This window comes from Oryzias latipes, chromosome 9, assembly GCF_002234675.1.
Source record: "Oryzias latipes chromosome 9, ASM223467v1".
Lineage (NCBI taxonomy): Eukaryota > Metazoa > Chordata > Actinopteri > Beloniformes > Adrianichthyidae > Oryzias > Oryzias latipes.
Window position 1 is genome coordinate 29,806,722 of NC_019867.2, and position 18,910 is coordinate 29,825,631.

General features: G+C 43.3%; 1 protein-coding gene and 1 long non-coding RNA gene across 2 annotated transcripts; both read right to left on the reverse strand.

Moving 5' to 3' along the window:
- Nucleotides 1–656: 656 nt before the first annotated feature.
- Nucleotides 657–3,211, reverse strand: LOC111947937 (trichohyalin-like). Its single transcript, XM_023958817.1, has 6 exons — nucleotides 3,071–3,211; nucleotides 2,718–2,989; nucleotides 2,505–2,646; nucleotides 2,185–2,431; nucleotides 1,908–2,002; nucleotides 657–996 (listed from the first exon to the last, which is right to left on the reverse strand). Exons 1-6 carry the CDS (start codon nucleotides 3,136–3,138, stop codon nucleotides 942–944), a joined length of 879 nt encoding a protein of 292 aa, XP_023814585.1. The 5' UTR covers nucleotides 3,139–3,211; the 3' UTR covers nucleotides 657–941.
- Nucleotides 3,212–15,710: 12,499 nt separating this feature from the next.
- LOC110015666 lies at nucleotides 15,711–16,085 on the reverse strand. The gene is made up of 2 exons (XR_002290918.2): nucleotides 15,988–16,085; nucleotides 15,711–15,908 (listed from the first exon to the last, which is right to left on the reverse strand). It is a non-coding gene; the product is annotated as an uncharacterized LOC110015666 (long non-coding RNA).
- Between the last annotated feature and the right edge of the window lie 2,825 nt (nucleotides 16,086–18,910).

The following is an 18,910-nucleotide window of genomic DNA, read 5'->3' on the forward strand; positions in this document are numbered from 1 at the left end:
AGCCTATACCAGCCACTTGTGGGCAAAGGCAGGGGATGCCCTGGACAGGTCGCCAGTCTGTCACAGGGTAGAACGTCCACAATCACACACCCATTCACTCTCACACCTATGGTCAAATTTAGAGTTGCCAATCAACCTATGAAGCATGTTTCTGGACGGTGGGAGGAAGCCGGAGATCCTGGAGAAAACCCACGCTAACCACTGCACCACCGTGCAGCCCTAGTTTAATGTTTTATAAAATGTCCACAGATGACTCAGAAATGTGATGATAAGAAAGTGTTTGGAGATTTTAAACTACTGTTTGTTTTGTACAAAAACTATAAAGAAAATGTTACACATTTGAAGCAAATGTGTAACATAGTATGCTCTCCTGTATTTAAGAGATAACCAAAGAACTACTTTACCCATTAAGGTGACATGAGGCCTTGGAGCTGCTCTCTGCAGGAGCAGCATCTTCCTCCTCCTCAGATGTTCTCCAGCAGAATTTGTTGTTTCTTTAAAGTAACAGGATGTCTGGAAAAACTGTTGATTGTCTTTTTCTGTGAGCGTCTCTGCTTCTCCTCTTTGAGGTTCTAATGTTGTTAAAAAAGGAAGGAAAGTTTGAAACTAAATAAACTTTCTGAACATTTTAGCCTGAACTGTCCATGAGAGACAAGTGGATGCAGGAGGCAGGTCTGCAGCTGCAGATGTGCAGATTTATTTGAAGAACCAGACTGCAGGGGTCCGGGTCAGCCTGAAGGACTCCAGAACCAGACTGCAGGGGTCCGGGTCAGCCTGAAGGAATCTGATTTTCTTGTCTTTGCAGAATTTCCAACAGCTTCTGGTCGTAGATCTGGGCTCGTAGAGGCCTGTGAGAGTTCTGGACAGAAGGAGGGGGGTCTCTGTGGTCTGAGGTTGCTGCCTCTCACAGGCTTTAGTCCTTCTCTGCTGCTGACCCCCCTTCACAGCTGGGGGGGGGGTTGGCGCTGATGTTTCATGGGTGAGATGAGAGACTTCCTGAAACGGCAGAGCAGAAAGTTTCATGTGAAGGAAAGAAAGTTCCTGCAGCCGTTTGTTCCACAGAGAAGAGGAAAAACTGAAGTCTGATGATGTTCAGACTGAAGTTTTTCTGCTGGTTTTTATGTCATGAAACTCTCAGAGATCCTTTCAGAAGGTTCTGGAACAATCTGTAACGTCTGCTTCATCCTTCAGGTCCATTTTTGAAGAACCTTCAGGTCAGAATTAGAAGGTAGAACCAGAGGAGCATCCAGCCTCACAGCTCAGAGAGAAGATGGCTCCTCTGTCATAAAGGAGCTTTTTAGAGAACAAAGACACGGTTCATGAAGACAAACCTGGATTGTTATCAAGAACATGACAACTTCCAGACTGAAAGCTAAAGTCCAGGTGAGTCTTCATTTCCAACTGCTGGTCATGTTCTGTCAGACTGCAGTCCTGCTTCTTCACAGATGTTCAAACATCCAGGAGTTCTGCTGTGACATCTGTAAAAGTTCATTAATGATTGTTTGGGACTTTTATCTTCTTAAGTGTTTTTCTGGATGCTCTTTTATTTTGATAAGTTTTTATCAACATTCAGAGGAGCTCTGTGATGTTGGATCAGAAAGTGTCAGAGTGGAGGAGCGTCAGTCTAACAGCCGTCATGAACTTCATGATAGTTTTTGTCCTGATGCAGCAAAAGTCTGTCTCTTTCAATAAAGTCATCTCCAAACATGTTTTATTCAAATGTAAATAAATTGTAGAAATAAAGAATAATTAACACACATGGATGCGTTTCTTTAAACTCAAATGTCTCCTAAGGCTAATCATAAACTAAAACTTTCTGATCTTTTCTGACTTCAGCTGGAGAATCTCAATCGTCTGTGAGGTCAAACAGAGAAATCTGCTGCAGCAGCAGGAGGTCCGTCTGGTACCTGGGGGCGTTCTTCAGCTGGAGCGCGCTCTGTGGCGTCCTGACCTCCTCTTCCGTCTTCAGCAGCTGCAGCCTCCTGCTCAGCTCCTCCACGTCCTGAAAGTGTAAAACGGGGATGAGATGAAGCAGCAGCAGCTTCCTCCATCTTTGAGTCCTCAGACACAAACTCTCTAACTTCCAGCAGTGGTGGGACGGCCCTCCTTTGGCTCCGCCTCCAACAGCTGCTTTGAGATCCTGAAAAGCTTCAGTGGTTTAGTAAAGATCAGAGGTCCTCATACCTTTTTGAGACTGAGGATCTGCAGCGAGTCCTTCTTCATGTTGGCCTTCACTTCCTCCACCTCACTGCAGTAGTTCCTGAGAGAGACCTGAAGAACGCCTTTCTCCTTGAACAAAGCTTTGTTCTGCTGCAGCAGGAGCTCTGACTTCTCCTTCACCTCTCTGAGCTCCTCCTTCTTCTCCTCCATCATCTGTGCCAGCCGGCTCTCCAGGAGCCTGTTAAATGTCTCCGTCTCCTCTGCTTCATGTCTGTTGGAGGACAAAGAGTCAAAGCCTGCGGTCCATCCAACATGGACAGGCTTGGATTCTCTGTCAGCTTTACTGTTTGGGATCTGAACACAGCTGTTGCTTAGCAGATTGGACTTTAGATCTTCGTTGGAGCAGCTGCTGCTCAACGCTGGGCAGCTGCTGCTTCAGCTCCTCCTGCTGCTTCAGCTCTTCCTGCTGTTCCTTCATTCTAGCGGCTGGGAGGGAGGACAGATGAGGAGGAGAGGAGGTGTGCAGCTTTCCATGGAGGAGCATGTTGGATGCTCACCTTGCTGTGTGACCTCAGAGCTCAGCAGGTCCATCCTCTCCTGAAGCTGCAGCTTCTCCTGGTGGAGCTGCAGCTTCAGAGCCTGCAGCTCTCGTGTCTGGACGAGCTGCTGCAGCTTCAGCCGCTCCTCCATGTCCTGGATCTGCTTGTCCAACTCAGCGGAGTGGTGCGGCAGGAACTGCTCCATGTCCTTCCGGTCTTCCTCCAGCCTGCAGCTCTGAGCTGACAGCAGCCTGTTCTCAGACCTCAGCTTTTCACGTGGGAGTCTGCATCTGAAGCAGGAGGAGGAACACAGAAGACCACAACTTCTTCTGCTTTCTCAAAGATTTCCTGCTAAAAGAGTTGGAGTTTACCTCTGAAGCTCCTCCTCCAAACTTTGGATTTGAGCTGAAAAACTAAAAGTTTCTTTGTTGTCGTTCATCCTAACGGCAGACTTTTCTTCTTCTTCTCCTTCTGAAAATGTCCTGCTTTTCTCAATTCAACTGAAGTTTTGAAAACCTGTTGTTGCCGTGGTGATGAGGCCTTCAGGGCCTTCACGGACTGTTGATGATCATATTCTTACTGTAATTCAAAATAAATAAATCCTTAATTTAACTTTAATCTGACACTTTCATTATTTTGTGAAAAACAAAGAGCTGCAGTTTAGCAACAGAAAAAAAAACTATGTGTAAAGTGGAGCTGTGTGTCACCAGTAATTTCCAGAATTGATTCTATTCAGTTTTTTAATTTACTGGATTTATTTCATTTTGAATTAACACGGGTTATACATTAGTAATCTAATTATGTTTTAAATATTTAATATTAATCAGATACAGTGCACATGCTGGATAATTTATTAGTGATATAATAAACCAACACACAAATGAACACAAAGAGGCTACAGATGTCTTGATCTGATCACATGATCAGAAGTTGGGTCTGATCGCATAGTTTCAGACTCCCACTGTACATAAATAGAGACAGTGTGGAGAGGGTTCACTCTTTTAGCTACCTGGACGTGCAGATCACTGAGGACCTCTCCTGGACTGAAAACACCACAGCAGCAGTGGAGAAGGCGGTGGGAGGTGGGAGGACCTCCTGAAGTCCAGGACCAGCTCCTTTGTCTTTCTGGTGTTTAGCAGCAGGTGGTCAATTTCACACCAGCCAACAAAGTCAGAGATGACCCCCCTGTACTCCTGCTCGCCCCCCCCCCCTGAAACACAGCCCACAATGGCACTGTCATCTGAGAACTTCTGCAGATGACAGTGGTGGGAGTCGTAGATGAAGTCTGATGTGTACAGGGTGAACAGGAATGGGGAGAGCACAGTCCCTTGAGGTGCCCCCGTGCTGCAGACCACCACATCAGACACACAGTCACGCAGCCTCACAAACTGTGGTCTGGGAGGTAGTTGATGGTCCAAGCAGTGAGATGTTGGTCCACACCTGCAACCTCCAGCTTCCCCCTCAGCAGTGATGGCTGAATTGTTTTGAAAGCACTGGAGAAATCAAAAAACATGACTCTCACAGGGCTCCCAGGGGCCTCCAGGTGAGACAGGGCCCGACGCTGCAGGTAGATGATGGCGTCATCCACCCCGATGCCTGGTCGATATGCAAACTGCAGCGGGTCCAGTGCTGAGCTCACCTGGGTGCGGAGATGGCTGAGGATGATCCTCTCCATAGCCTTCATCAGGTGGGAAGTCAAGGCGACAGGTCTGAAGTGGTTCGGTTCCGTAGGACGAGGTACCTTTGGAACCGGAACCAGGCAGGAAGTCCTCCAGAGGAGTGGTACCTTCTCCAGTCTGAGGCTCATATTAAATATGAACAGCCCCCCACACACACACACACACACAGAGCTGGTCTGCACACTCCCTGAGGAGCCTGGAGGTGATATTGTCAGGGCCTGTTGCCTTCCTGGCCTTTGTTCTTCTTAACTCCATCCTAACCTGATTCAGGGTGAGGCAGAGGGGGGTTGGAGGGTGGGTGGGCGGTGGCTGGTCTGGTGCTGTGAGTCGTTGGGGGCGTCCCTTTGCTTCTGTTGGAAGAAGGGCAGAGTGGACCGGTTGGTGCTGAGGTGGTAACAGCTGGAGCTGGGAGGAGACGCCTGAGCTGGAAAGGTGTGAAGACGGGGGCCGTGTGGGTGGAGACTGGGGGCTGGGCAGAATCAAATCTGTTAAAGAACAGGTTCAGTTCATTTGCCCAGGCTTGGTCAGCTGTGACCTGGCGACCATTTCCAGCCTCAGCATGTCCTGAGATGTGTTTCAGACCCCTCCACACATCACGGATGTTGTTCTGTTCCAGGCGCTGCTCTAGCTTCTTCCTGTAGCAGTCCTTGCACTGCCTGATGTTGTATTTCAGGTCCCTCTGTACTCTGCGTAGCTCCTCCTTCTCCCCAGAGAGAAAAGCCCTCTTCTTCTCATTTAGGAGGGTCTTCAGCTCAGGAGTGACCCAGGGCTTATTGTTGGAAAAACACTGCACTGATTTTGTTTGCACTGTGTTTTCCACACAAACATTGACATAGTCCGTGATGCAGTCAGTGAGACTGTCAATGTCCTCCCCGTGTGGACTGCAGAGAACGTCCCAGTCTGTGGGGCTAAAACAGTCCTTTAGTCGCTCTGTTACCTCCTCAGTCCAGATCTTCACCGTCTTAACCTGTGGTTTCTGCTGTTTCACCACTGGAGTGTAAGCAGAGGAGAGATGGACCAGGTTGTGATCAGAGCGTCCTAAAGGAGGGAGGGGGGCAGCAGTATATGCATTCTTGACGTTAGCATAGAAAAGGTCCAGAGTTTTTCTGTCCCTTGTATGACAGTTCACATACTGGGTGAAGTTGGACAGGGTGGCAGAGAGGGGGGTGCATGCATGGTTAAAGTCCCCAGAAATCAGGATCAGGGCCTGCAGTGTTGTGTCTGCAGCTGGGACACGGTGCTGTGCACGCGCTCACAAGCAACAGCAGCGTCGGCCGACGGAGGGATGTAAACAGTCACCACCAGCACATGGGAGAACTCCTGTGGAAGGTAGTACTAGTAGTACGGCCGAACGCTGACTGCCACCAGTTCAATGTCCTTGCTGCAGTGCTGTTCTTTCACAGTGATGTGGTTGGGGTTACACCATCTGTCGTTCACGAACACTGCCAGACCACCGCCTTTCTTCTTTCCAGTCTGCGCCACGCTCCGGTCCGCCCGCACCCAGTGGCGGTTCTACACTAACTTACTCCCTGGGCGAGTAACCCCACAGGCGCCCCCCCCCCCCCCCGCACCGCACCCATACAAAATTTGACAACATCCTGTTGTGTTCCCTATCTTCTTTTTAGCAATTTTACATAAAAAAATGCATGCATTTTCTAGACTCGTATTACAGGGGGGTCAAACTCAGTCAAACACGCTTAAGGTTTTTGGCCGAAGAAGATAAACATTTACTGAACACACTAAAGCTAAACTTTTAAACCTTTTAAACTGAACTTTTTGAACATAAATATGAATAAAAACAGGAACACAAGTTAACTTAAACCCTAAATAACTTGTAATACTTAGCTCTCCATAGAAATATATTCTGTCAAAATTATACAAATATGAACATGCTGCAGAATAAAACAAAGAAAGCCTGGAAATATTAATAAGAAATTACAATTCAAATATTTCCGTTTTTTTTTTGCTCTTTTATCATTTTTTAGAGCATTTTTTTAAGCTGGACTCCTGCTTCATTTTTAGCAATAATTTCTTAATGTGTGACGTCCTGAGTGAGTCTTTGTGAAACATATCAGAGGGATTAGATCTAAAAAAAAAACGTATTGTTTTTAATATGTTTATGTCTTATAGAACATAAAAGACTAAATCATAGAATTCATCAGTGGGATTACTCCAAAAATATTTGGCATTTCCCTAAATTTGTGCAACACCAACAGTAGAAATCCTCCAAAAAAACTCAATCCATAAAAAATGGTCTGCACCCAGCACCCCTGTTACGGTTTCTGTTTCTTTGCCCCTGTGGTTTGTTTCCTTTTTGTTCTGGCATGATTTGAGTTTAACTTCCTGTTTTATTTTGTAGGGTTTCCTGTTTCGTTTTTGTTGTGAGTTTTACTTTGGTTCCCCATCCTTCCTGATTGTGTTCACCTGTGTCTCGGTTGTCTGTATGTATTTAAGTCTTGTCATTCCCTTTCTCCTGGGCTGGTCCATAGTATGTTAGTCTGCTCTCCCCGTTTCGAGTGTTTAGTGTTTCTAGCCTCCCGTCTGCAGTGGTTTTGGTTTTGCGTCCTTAGTTTTGTTTATTAAAGCCCCCGCCTCCTCTCGCTCTCTGCGCCTGGGTGCTTCCTCCCTTCTCCCCCCGTAACAATCCCTCCCCCTCCCCTTCCCTCTGACACACGCGGCTCCGTCTCTATGACGGAAGGCACAGCTGCGGCCCAGAGTTGATTGTCAGATAGAAAATTCTCCCAATCACCTCTTAGCGTGATTCAGCCAGCCACCGGCGAGTTGCGCCCCCCTCTCGAGTTTTTGGACTTATGCTCCAAAGACTACCGCAAAGAGGTGTGGCCGCAAGCATCTTGCAGCAGAGGGCGGTGGTCACGCGTGCGTCGGTTCTGCTGTGTCGGAGCAAAGAATTATGGGAAATAATCCCCATTGCCTGCTTTTGTTGAAATTGGGTTGAGCACGGGTGTTTGTTCTGCCTAATTCCTTTTCATGTGCCTGTTTTATGTTGTTTCACTCTGAGTTATTTCATTTTTTTTTTTTTTTTTTTTTTTTTGCACCATAAGTGTGAAGAGGAAACAGGATGAATACATTCTTAAGAGTCTGATGTTTCAATTTAAAAGTGTTAAGTGTCGGCAGCTGAAGCAATTTCAAATTAAAAGCGCAAAGCTTCCTCCTAGAATAAAGTAGCCTCTTTGAATATAGTTGCACAGCATCGGGCACGGCAAATGCCGCCCCCTATGAAGTGCCGCCCTGGGCGACCGCCCACATCGCCCATATCAAAAACCGCCACTGCCCGCACCAGCGTGAATCCGTTAACTGAGACCACGGAGTTTGTCATGTCCTGGTTGAGCCACGTCTTGGTGAAACACAGCAGGCTGCTCTCACGGTACACCCGCTGCAGACGCATGAGCGCCGTTAGCTCGTCCAGCTTGTTAAGGCCCGTACACACCGGGACGAATATTCGCCAGGTGTTATTCGCCAGCGTTTTTCGCCACGTTTTTTGTGTTCACACCCAGGCGATTTTCGCTGAAGATGAGCCGAGCAAACATGCAATTTCATTCCCTGACATTAGATGGCGCTTAATGTAAACAGAAATGCTCCTGTACACAAGGTGGCGCTGCGCAACTTTACGCTTCTTAAAGTCGCTTTTCACTCAGAAGAAGAGAGCAAGTATTTACGCGATTGTCAGAATCAAACAAAGAAGACATGAATATTTCAAGCACCAGTAGCTCCAACTGGTGCTCGGTTCGGGGATATTTTAGAATGTCCGTCATTATTTCTTCGCGGCAGTGTAGACGCTACTTGGCGTCTATCTTCTTCGCTGGTATGTGTGCTCAGCAAGGCAGTTTTGTGTTTGAGCGCCCCCAAGTTGTGTTTTACTGTAACTTCAGAAGCTCCAGAAACGTGGGCAAAAGCGCCATTCTCATTGGTCGAGTAGATTTCGACGCGATGCATCGAAAAAAACAAACAAACCCGAGGCGTTGTTTTTTTTTTACGCTTTGACGCGTGGCGTTTTTTCGCGTCGGTGTGCACACTCTCATTGGTGCCCTTTGTTTAGTCACGAGGCGTTAAACGTCGGCGAAAATCGCCGGCGAAATTCGTCCCGGTGTGAACGGGCCTTAAGAGAGCGCGGACAGCTGATCTCGAGTGTAAACAATGGAGCTGCATCGCAACTGATCCCCCAAGGCCGGTTCAAAAAGTTGAGAAAAAACAAAAAAACAAAAAGCAAAAGTAATGATGTTCCTGTCTTTTGTTGCAGAACTTTGTATTAGTTGTTGAGAAATACAAAAAACACAAATAAGGTGGAAGAAAATATTAAAAAAACGCAAAGTAAGGAACACAAAAGGGTAGAGCTGCCCAGATATGCTGCCACACACGCGACGCCATGGTAACCGGAGTGACTGATGGTGTCAAAAAAAGATAACAAAGATAGCACAAGGGTTATATTGACGCATATAAATGTAATTATTTCACAGAGCAACTATTTGCGTCGGCAAACAGAAACATTTAACTTTTTCAAAGCTCAAAGGTATAAATGAAAAAAAAAACAGTTTCTTCTTTCACTACTATACTTTTACAGTAGTTAGGGGTTAGAGTAGGAATTCAGACACAACCTTACATAGTATAAAAAATTTTATTTTCACAAGTTGTTCAAACGTAATGTATTATGGTCTATATTCCCCAATTTACTGAGCATCTATGCACACTGTTTTATTGCAGAGACTTCTGGGACTACAAAATAGCAAACGCACCATAGTGAATGGTGAAGGAATTTGGAGACAACCCGGAAATTTCCGTTATGATAGTTATCTATTTCTTTACCATTGTTGAATTCTTTTCTTTTCATTTTCTAATCTCATCGTGCACATGTCGAGATAAACATTGAATCTTTTTAAATGAAAGAGAACTGTTAAACCATTCAAATATTCCAGGTTAATTGTCTGTGAACAGCTGTCCCTGGTAGAGGCTGTGGACTTTTTAGAGTCCAAACAGTTGTAGAAACAAACATGCTTTTCTGATGGTCACAAATGTTGTGTTGATTCAATGTCTTTCCTTAATCTTTAGGTTAGACCTTCAGAGCTCATGTATTCTGAAATGGAGATAGTCTTTCTTTAATGATTTTCTCTTAAATAAACATTAGTAGCAAAATGATTCAAGGTAACATTACAGCTAAACCCAACTGTTTATCTTTGACTATTTAGATTTCAGGTTTTTGTTGGAACCGAATAATTATTTTGGTCTTTTAGACCTAGCATTTATTTCATTAGTACATGCACAAATGTAGTTTAACATAATTTCACAGAGCAGATATTTGCATTGTCGGAGCACTAAAACAGAGGTTATCTTTTCCATAACTCTAAGATATAATCATAAAAATAAAACACATAAATTTTGGATTTGACCCCAACATTTTTGCTCCTTCAACAATCAGAAACTCCCTCAATCTTTTTTATTTCATACGTTGTTTAGTGCCTCTGGTACTTTAACAGTCAATATTAGCAAATCTAAAATATTTCATTTTGTTTTAACCACAACAATAATAAAAAATAAGAATAAGCAAAAAAAAAAAAACATTTATTTTTTATTCTTTAGAAAATTTTAGATTGTGGTGAATTGGAATTCTTCATCTTTCATTCGACTTAGTTGTCAACTCTGACGTCTTCCCTGTAATGAACTAAACTGAACCAGTTAAATGACATGTGGCTGATTTGAGTTTAGTAAATGATTACTTGGTGAAACATAAAAGCTCTGCAGAATTTGGGCAAATTTCTCCACACTATTTAAATTTTTTGAATTTTATAAATGAAAGTTTAGTTCTTTGAGTGGAATTTTTGAATTAATTAATACACTTTTCTGTGATTTTTTTTGGAAAGAGTTTGTAGAAGCAAACACATTTAAATAAATTCAGAAATTGTTTCACTTATGGTGAAATAAAGTCTGATCAGGCAGTGAGAGCTCTCAGCTGCACGTATTGAAAAATGGCTCATTTTCATTAAGATTGTTTCTGGTCTTTGAAAATGAGATAGAAAAAAAGCCTAAAATGATTTGCACTGGCTTAATCAGTTCATTTGGATTGTAAAAATGTTCAGATAAGTAGGGATGCACGAACTAGTATGGAATATAAAAATTCAATTCAATTCAATTTTATTTGTATAGCCCAAAATCACAACAGTCGTCTCGATGGGCTTTGAAGTAAAATATGAACTCAAAAGGATCACAAATTCATAGAATTCAAAAGGAAAATACTAAATTGAACTAACTAACTGGCTAAACTAAACTGGACATCCCTGCCCTTAGACCCCCCTTCGCGGTAAGAAAAAACTCCTAAAAAAAACGGTTCCGGAAAAAACGAAGAAACCTCAGGGGTGTCCACATGAAGGAGGGATCCTCCCCCAGGACGGACAGGCGATTTACCAGAACTCTTAGAGATGAATTAACTTATCTAAATCAACAACTACATATTTAAAGTCCAGCAGACGAGCTTCATCCAGCCGTGGTTGTGGGGACAGTCAAAGGCGCGAGTCGAGCCGGAGACAGGATCCACAGCCAGGTGTAGGAGCGGGAGCAAAGGCGAGGTAAACGGTCAGGAACTGGAGCACGGATGAAACAACTGGAGTCTGGAAGCACTCCCACTCCCCAGGAGGGGAGAGGAAAAGAGGGATAATACATGAATCGCACTGTACCAAACAGAGGCATGGGGAACTAAATGATGAATAATGATCAAGAATAGAGGAGAGGAAGGGTAGAAGTAGAAAAGAAAAGAGGACAGAACCCCAGTGCACCATAGTTACCCCAGCTTCAACTTCTAGCAGCCTTTTAAAACAAATAGTTATTATTAAGTTTAATTTAAAGACATTAACATTAAGTTAAATAATCTCTGAATACTAACTAGTCTGACAATAAGCCTGTCCAAAGAGGAATGTTTTCAGTCTAGCTTTGAATGTAGAAACTGAATCGGTCTCTCTTACATGAGCTGGGAGTTTATTCCATAAAACAGGGGCTTGGTGGCTAAACGCTCTACCTCCAACCGTACTTTTACTAATTCTAGGAACCACAAGCAGTCCTGCATTTTGCGAGCGAAGTGTTCTTATTGGATGGTAAAGGACTATGAGGTCCTTAATATAGGACGGGGCCATTCCATGTAAGGCCTTATAGGTTAACAGGAGGATCTTGAACTTGATTCTGGAATCAACTGGGAGCCATTGGAGCGAAACTAACACAGGAGTGATGTGATCTCTTCTGCTAGTTCCTGCTAACAATCTAGCTGCTGCGTTCTGAACAAGCTGGAGACTTCTTAAGGAACTCTTAGGACACGCTGCTAACAAGGAGTTACAGTAATCCAGCCTCGACGTAACAAAAGCATGGATGAGTTTTTCAGCATCAATCTTAGAAAGTATATTTCTGATCTTACCAATATTCCGCAGGTGAAAAAAGGCAGTTCTGCACGCCTGAGATATGTGAGCCTTAAATGATAAATCCTGGTCAAATAAAACCCCAAGGTTTCTAACTGTGGAATTGGAGGCTATACTTATGCCACCCAGGGAGACTATCTGAGCAGACAGAGTATCTCTGAGGTTTTTAGGACCAAGTATAATGACCTCAGTTTTTTCTGGGTTCAAGAGGAGGTAATTAATTGTCTTCCAGGTCTTGATGTCTCTGATGCAGGCGTTCAGTTTCTCTATTTTGTCATTCTGGTCAGGCTTCATGGATAAATACAACTGCGTATCGTCGGCATAACAATGAAAATTAATGCTGTGTTTCCTGATTATGTTTCCTAGGGGTAGCATATAAAGCGTAAACAGGATGGATTATAATGGAATATAAAAAGGAGCCTTTGCACCCACCAAATGTAGTAACTGTTAGTAAACCCACAACTCATCCAAACACACAATACACAGCTATTGCACAGACAGGTTGTTTGTTCTTCACATAAACTTTGTGTTCTACCTTTTTCCCCAGGACAGGACGTTTATCCACAGCTCCATAAACCATAACATGATTCGTCTAGTCTGCATTCAAGGACTGTGAGATAAACTGTGGACTGTGCAGATATGAACCTGTTGTTTCTGCACAGATCACCACTCTGACTTCTCATTTGGACTGATGAAAGTGTTTTTGTATCAGCCCCGTGCTGAGGATCACATGTGTGTGCTTTTACTTTTTAAATGATTGCTCAGAATTGTAATCTGACCATACAGCTGGTCTAACCACAGCCTGTGATTTATAGAGCCACCTGTGCTGGTATCAACCCCTACACCACATTTCTGACCACGAGGAGTTATCACAAGGCCTTGGTTATGATCATTTGTTTCATACATGACACTTTCGTAGTTCAACAACAGAGTAGCACACTACCAACAGACACAGCAGGGCGGGATTTCTACGCATCATGGGGTCCTTATAAACCACTCCAAGGATGGAGCAAAAAGCATCTCAGTTGCTGCCTGATCCAGCTACCATGAAGGGGGCTTTGTTGACCTGGTTTTGGTGTTTTCTTAATGGCTTTTTTTCAGTCAGGATTGCTGCGCTGAGGGGAAACATGAAGGCAGAGTATCAAGTGACTGTTTACACCCAGGACATGGCCTATGCTGGCACCAAGGATGATGTGTACATCACTCTGGTGGGTAAACGGGGGAGCAGCCAACATGGGAAGCTGGGAAGAAACAAGTTTTTCTTCCATAGAGGGGATGTAAGTATTGATCATATGAGCCACACCTGCTACTGCACTGCTGCAAATTACCAATAGTGTAAAGAATGATGCTTCTGGAAGACCCAAATAGAGAAGACAGGGGCTTGTGGGTAATTACTACTGAACAAGTAAAACAAGACAAAGCCATGAAAAATATGAATTAAAATGATAAAAGAAGGGACGAGAAATCTGTTGTGATCTACTGTGCTGCCAGACTTCCAGCAGCTGTTTCAATCTGGTCTCTTCTTCTTCTGCTTCGTCCCTTCAATCCCAATGGCCTGATTCTTCACTGTGGAAACAGGAGGACCTTGTACAATAACTGTGTGAAGGTTTTGGACAGGACTAAGTTGCAGAACCAACTTCCCAGTGCATAGACTTAAAAACTGCTAAGGGGGGTGGGGGGTGGACTGCATTGGAGAGTTCATAACCAGGCTCCTCTGAGGAAGAGAAATAGTGACCTCCAGTGGAAGATCTTACATCATTTTCTAACAATAATCTATTTTATCTCAGTTTTGAACCCCAGGGTTTCTGACTCCTGCCCTTTTTGTGACCTTAGAGAGACAGTTTTTCATGTTTTGAGTGTGAGAGGCTTTCTGGCGTCTTTTTAATTGTGATTTGTTTTTTACCATTCATTGTTTTATTTATGTGTCAGGGTAAAAGATGCTGGAGTTGTCTTTCTTCAGACTGTTGGGTCGTTTGTCCTGTTTTAAAAAATCGTGGGTGTTTAGGAATGATCTTTGCTTTGTGTCTGATGGTGAATTGTTTTTGGCGAATATTTTGTGTAACGGATTATTGTTCTTGCTATTTGTATTTCCCAGTTATCAACGATGTTTTAAAAAAAATCACAACTTTTGGTTCTATGGCGCTTGGCACACAACTTTTAGGTATATGCAGTGTGGATCAAGAGTTTTATTTATACCCATTTATTTTTAGTGTCATTTCATCCTCTGTTATTTTAACGTATTTTTTTCTCTTTTAATCTGATCTGTTGCCACACTCTGCTCCCTCTTCATCAGCTTCATTACCCTCTCTTGTTCTGAGCTGCACATACTCGTCTGATACTTTCTGATTCTCTGCTAGTTTGTTGAAGACCAGATTATGTCATGTTGTGTTACCTTTCTGTTCCTAAATCTATTTTTGGACCTTGAGTTAGCTGAGGATTTACTGACTGTTCTGACCTTCTCCATATACCTCTGTTTGGATGAACCCTTTGGACTGTTTGCTGGGTTTTTCTCTCAATGCACCCAGATCAACATACTGTAGCTCTTCATCCTTAGTTCTCTGAAATACAAACCTTCCTGAATGTCTACAAATTAACTGTGTATACCACTCCTGAGTTTCTGCCTTTCTTGGGTTGTTCATCTTCAGACATTAGTGACCTGTATGCACTTATAAAATAGGCTCTGTGAGAGCTAAACATACACACACAAGTACGGCATGGTGATCTGAAAAATGAGTGACAATAAAATAAAATAAAAAACGAAGTGAATCCATTGGAGATGCAGCTTCATTCAGCTGACTTCAGTTACTTGGGATGATGTTCTGAAAGCGTTTTCTCCTAAATCCAGGAGTCCACCTTCACTGTGACCTGTTCTGCAGACCTCGGAGAGCTGCTGCTGATCCATCTTGAAAAACGTGGGCTTGTAATCAAAGACAGTTGGCTCCCTGCAAAAGTGGAGGTGAGGTCTTCTAATGGAAAGCTCTACGTGTTTCCCATCTACCACTGGTTAAAAGGAAACAAGAAGCACTTCTTCAGGGAGGGGGCAGGTCTGTTCCTCTCACATGTACTTTGCTGTCCACATGCTGTCCTCCAGAATGATCTGACCTGCTTCTGGGCTTTTCTTCTCTCCTCTCAGCTGTGCTGGACTTTCAGGAGACGAATCATCAGATGATCAAGACGAGGAAAAATGAGCTGAAGAATCAGAAGAATCTCTACAGGTCAGAGTTCAGATCTTAAAGATGTTCTTTATGGTGATGCTCCATCATGATCTTAGCTCGGACTAGTTTTTAGTTAATTTATTCATGGTGTTCTAACTCATCCGTGCTTTGAGTTGTTTCAACCATTCTAGTATTGAAATGTTTTTGATACTTTATGATAATTTTATGCTCATCACAAAAATGAAGGTCTCATTGTGCCGGTCCCAAGTCTGGATAAATACAGAGGGTTGTTTTAGAAAAGGCATCCAACATAGAGTCTTTGTTTAGCTAAATAAGCAAATCAGACCAAACATATCCAAACCGGACCAGTCGAGGCCTGGATTAATAATGATCACCATCAGTGCTGTTCACCGATAAGGTGCCGTTGGAAATTGGACTACAGTTGGTTGAAAAAAGATAAGAAGGTGGGTTTATAGGAAGAGACCAGGTAGAAATGTAGCAATACCAGAAGTTTCTGAGCAGGGTTCAAATTGCTCTATCATGGTGGAGATGAGAAGTTAAATGGAAAAGGAGTTATCTTAAAGCAGTTTGTTAGGAATATTGTGGAGGTAAAAAGAGAGTCAGATGGAGTGATGAGTCTGAAGATAGAAATCGAAGGTGTGATGTTTGTTGTTAGTGGGTATGCCTTACTGGTAAGATTGTCATGATCTCATGAGGCTTAGCAGACCCAAATGCTGAAAACCCGGAAGAAAACTCAAAGAATCGTCTGGTAAGTATGAGGGATTTAATTCACAGCCAGTGAATGAGCAGACTTGAGGTAAGAAGGATCTTGATGCGTAGGCGCGGCAGGCTGGAGGGTATTGAGGCAGAAACCAGTGAGCTTGGATGAAGCTGGATCCCAGGAACAGACGAGGAGCATGAACAGCAGACTGCGACCAGAGGAGCACCCGTGGAGGTTTTTTCCTGTGGGTGAGCAGCACAGAAGCAATTAGCGAGGCGAAGGCAGAGAAGAGCAAGAACATGAGTCGACCAGACTGAGCACCGTAGAGGAACAACGAACTGGCGTCGAATGATGCAGGTTGATGAGGTGAGTGGAACCAGCTGGTCGTGATCAGGGCAGAGAGGGGAGGGGGAAGGTAGCTGACAGAGGCACCGTGACAAAGATGTGACATGGAGGAAAAGGAAAAATTCTGGTTGGACTTTATTGATGATGAGCATCCCTAGAAGTGAGAGAGTTGTCATTGCTGCGGATTTGAATGGACCTGTTGGTGCAGGAAACAGAGGTGATGGGCAGGTTTTGTATCGAGGAAAGGAACGTAGAAGATGATGGTTGATTTGCAAAAAAATAGATATGGCTGTAGTGAACACATTCTTTGAGAAGAGGCAGGAACATAGGGTGACCTATAAGAGTGGAGGTAGAAGCACACAGATAGATTACATCTTGTGTAGAGGGTGTAATGTGAAGGAGATCAGTGACGGTAAAGTAGAGGAACATGAGAGTGTTTCCAGACAGTAGAGGATGGTGGTGTGTAGGAGGACTCTGGTAATGAAGAATATGGAGACAGAAAAGTGAAAAGGAAGAGAAGAGGACAAACTGGTGGAAGCTAAAAATAAAAACAGTTGCATTACTTTTAAGAAGCAGTTGAAACAGGCTCTGGGTGGTCAGGAGTATGGGTAGATGCAGGTGAGGTGAAAGTGGAGGTAAGGTGAAAGTGGAGGTATCAAAGGCTACACAAAGGGCTTATGATGACTTGTATGGTTGGGTAGTAAAGAGGCAGAGTGTGCCCTATACAGATTAGCAAGGCAGAGAGACCGACATGGGAAAGACATGCAGGAGGTTAGGGGGATTAAGGATAGGGATGATAATGTATTGACACATATTATTAGTGTAAAGATGGAAAGAATACTTTGAAGAGTTAAGGAATTAAGAAAATCAGAGAGAACAAAGAATTGAAGATGCAACTGTTGTGGAGCAGGAAGTAACAACAATTATTATTAGGGGTGGAGTGAGGGGGCATTGGAGAGGATGATGAGTGGAAAGACACTTGGTCCTGATGAGATACCTGTGGAAGGATGTAAGTGTCTAGGAGAGATGGCTGTGGAGTTTTTGATTTGATTTGATTTGATTTGAAATGGTTTATTTCAAGCAATCAAATAGAAGTTATACACAAAAGCAATATAAACATCAGTTATACATTCATACGGTAACTAATCAAACTTAGGATAATTAGACATATTTAATAAATATTGCTTGAAAGGGAGTGGGAGGAAGCGAACTTATATAATTCCACCCCGTTATACTATAACCATTTTATTACATGATTTATCAATATCCGGTTCCTAGGTTTTATCAGACAGAATTAAGAATCATAAGGTATCAATAACGCACATGCCAAAGATGAATTACTTAAGTACTACGTCAAAAATAACTATTTTAGAAATTAACATGGCAAATGCAGCATCTGAAATATATGCAAATTATGTTACTTTTAAAAGTCATTCATATGCTTTAAAAAATAATACTATACCAGTAAAATAGACACAAGTTTTTGGAAGTTTTTGACTGGGTTGTTCAATAGGATCTTAGGTGGTGAGAATATGCTTGAGGAATGAAAGAGAAACGTGATGGTGTCCATTTTTAAGAACAAGGGAGAGTTGTGGAAACAACAGAGGGCTAAAGCTGATGACCCATCCAATGAAGTTATGGAAAGTTGAAGCTAGAATAAGAGCAGAAGTGAACATTTGTGAGCAGCAGTATAGTTTCATGCCAAGAAAGAGCACTATAGATGCAATATTTTCTTTAAGGATGTTGATAAAGAAGGTCAGAGAAAGCTGTACTGTGGTAATATATGAAAAAGTCTGGAGTGACAGAAAAGTATGTTAGAGTAGTGCAGGATATTTACGAGGGCTACAGGACAGGGGTATGGAGTGCTGTAGGGGAGACAGAGGAGTTAAAGGTAAAGGTGGGATTACATCATGGATCATCTCTGAGCCCCTTCCTGTTTGCAATGGTGATAGACAGGCTGACAGAGGAGGTTAGACAGGAATCACTGTGATGTTTTGATGTTTACAGACGATGTTGTGATTTGCAACAAGAGCTGGAAACAGGTGGAGGAAAAGCTAGAGAAAGGAGAGGAATGAAGGATAGTTGCAGCAAGATGGGGTCCCATTATCTGTCACACACCTATGTGTGCGAAATTTGTTCTCCGCATTTCACCCATCTCCTGGCGGAGCAGTGAGCTGCAGACACAGCCGTGCTCGGGAACCATTTGGTGGCTTAACCACCCAATCCAACCCCTTAATACTGAGTGTCAAGCAGGGATGACTCTGTCTGGATTTGAACTCACGACCTTCCAGTCACAGGGCGGACACTCTTTCACAAGCCCACTGCGCTGGTTCAAGTATATGTGTGTGAATGAGAGGGACACAAGTGGAAAAGATAAAGAAGGTGGAGACTGTGAATGTGGGCAGGCATCCTCAACATTAGTCCTGGTAAAACACAGTCTCAGTCCTGTGATGAGATTGATGCCTAGCAAGGTGGTACCAGAGCCCACAGTGAAAAGTAACATGCATTATCATGTGACACTGTGACAGGAAGATATCCCAGTAGAGTTATTGGAGAGCGAGAGTATGTAACATCTGAAGACTGCATAGCATCACTTAGAAAAATTTCTTTCATACCCAAATCTGGATATATAATAAAAATAGATAAACCAGAGTCCACAGTAAACTGGATGGGTGCTGAGATAGAAGCAGTTGTAATGGTAACTGTGAGATGTCTGTCAGATGAGTCAGAATTACTTTAAAACAGGATTTGGACCTTCACTATTTGAACAGCATTAACAGAGCGAGTCTGTGTTAAGCGGCATACACAGGCAACATAACCCGCCTTCTGACAGCTCTGTCTGACAGCTAGCCGCAGCACTCAGGCATTTCAGGCTGTTTGTAAGATGTTTATCATAAGT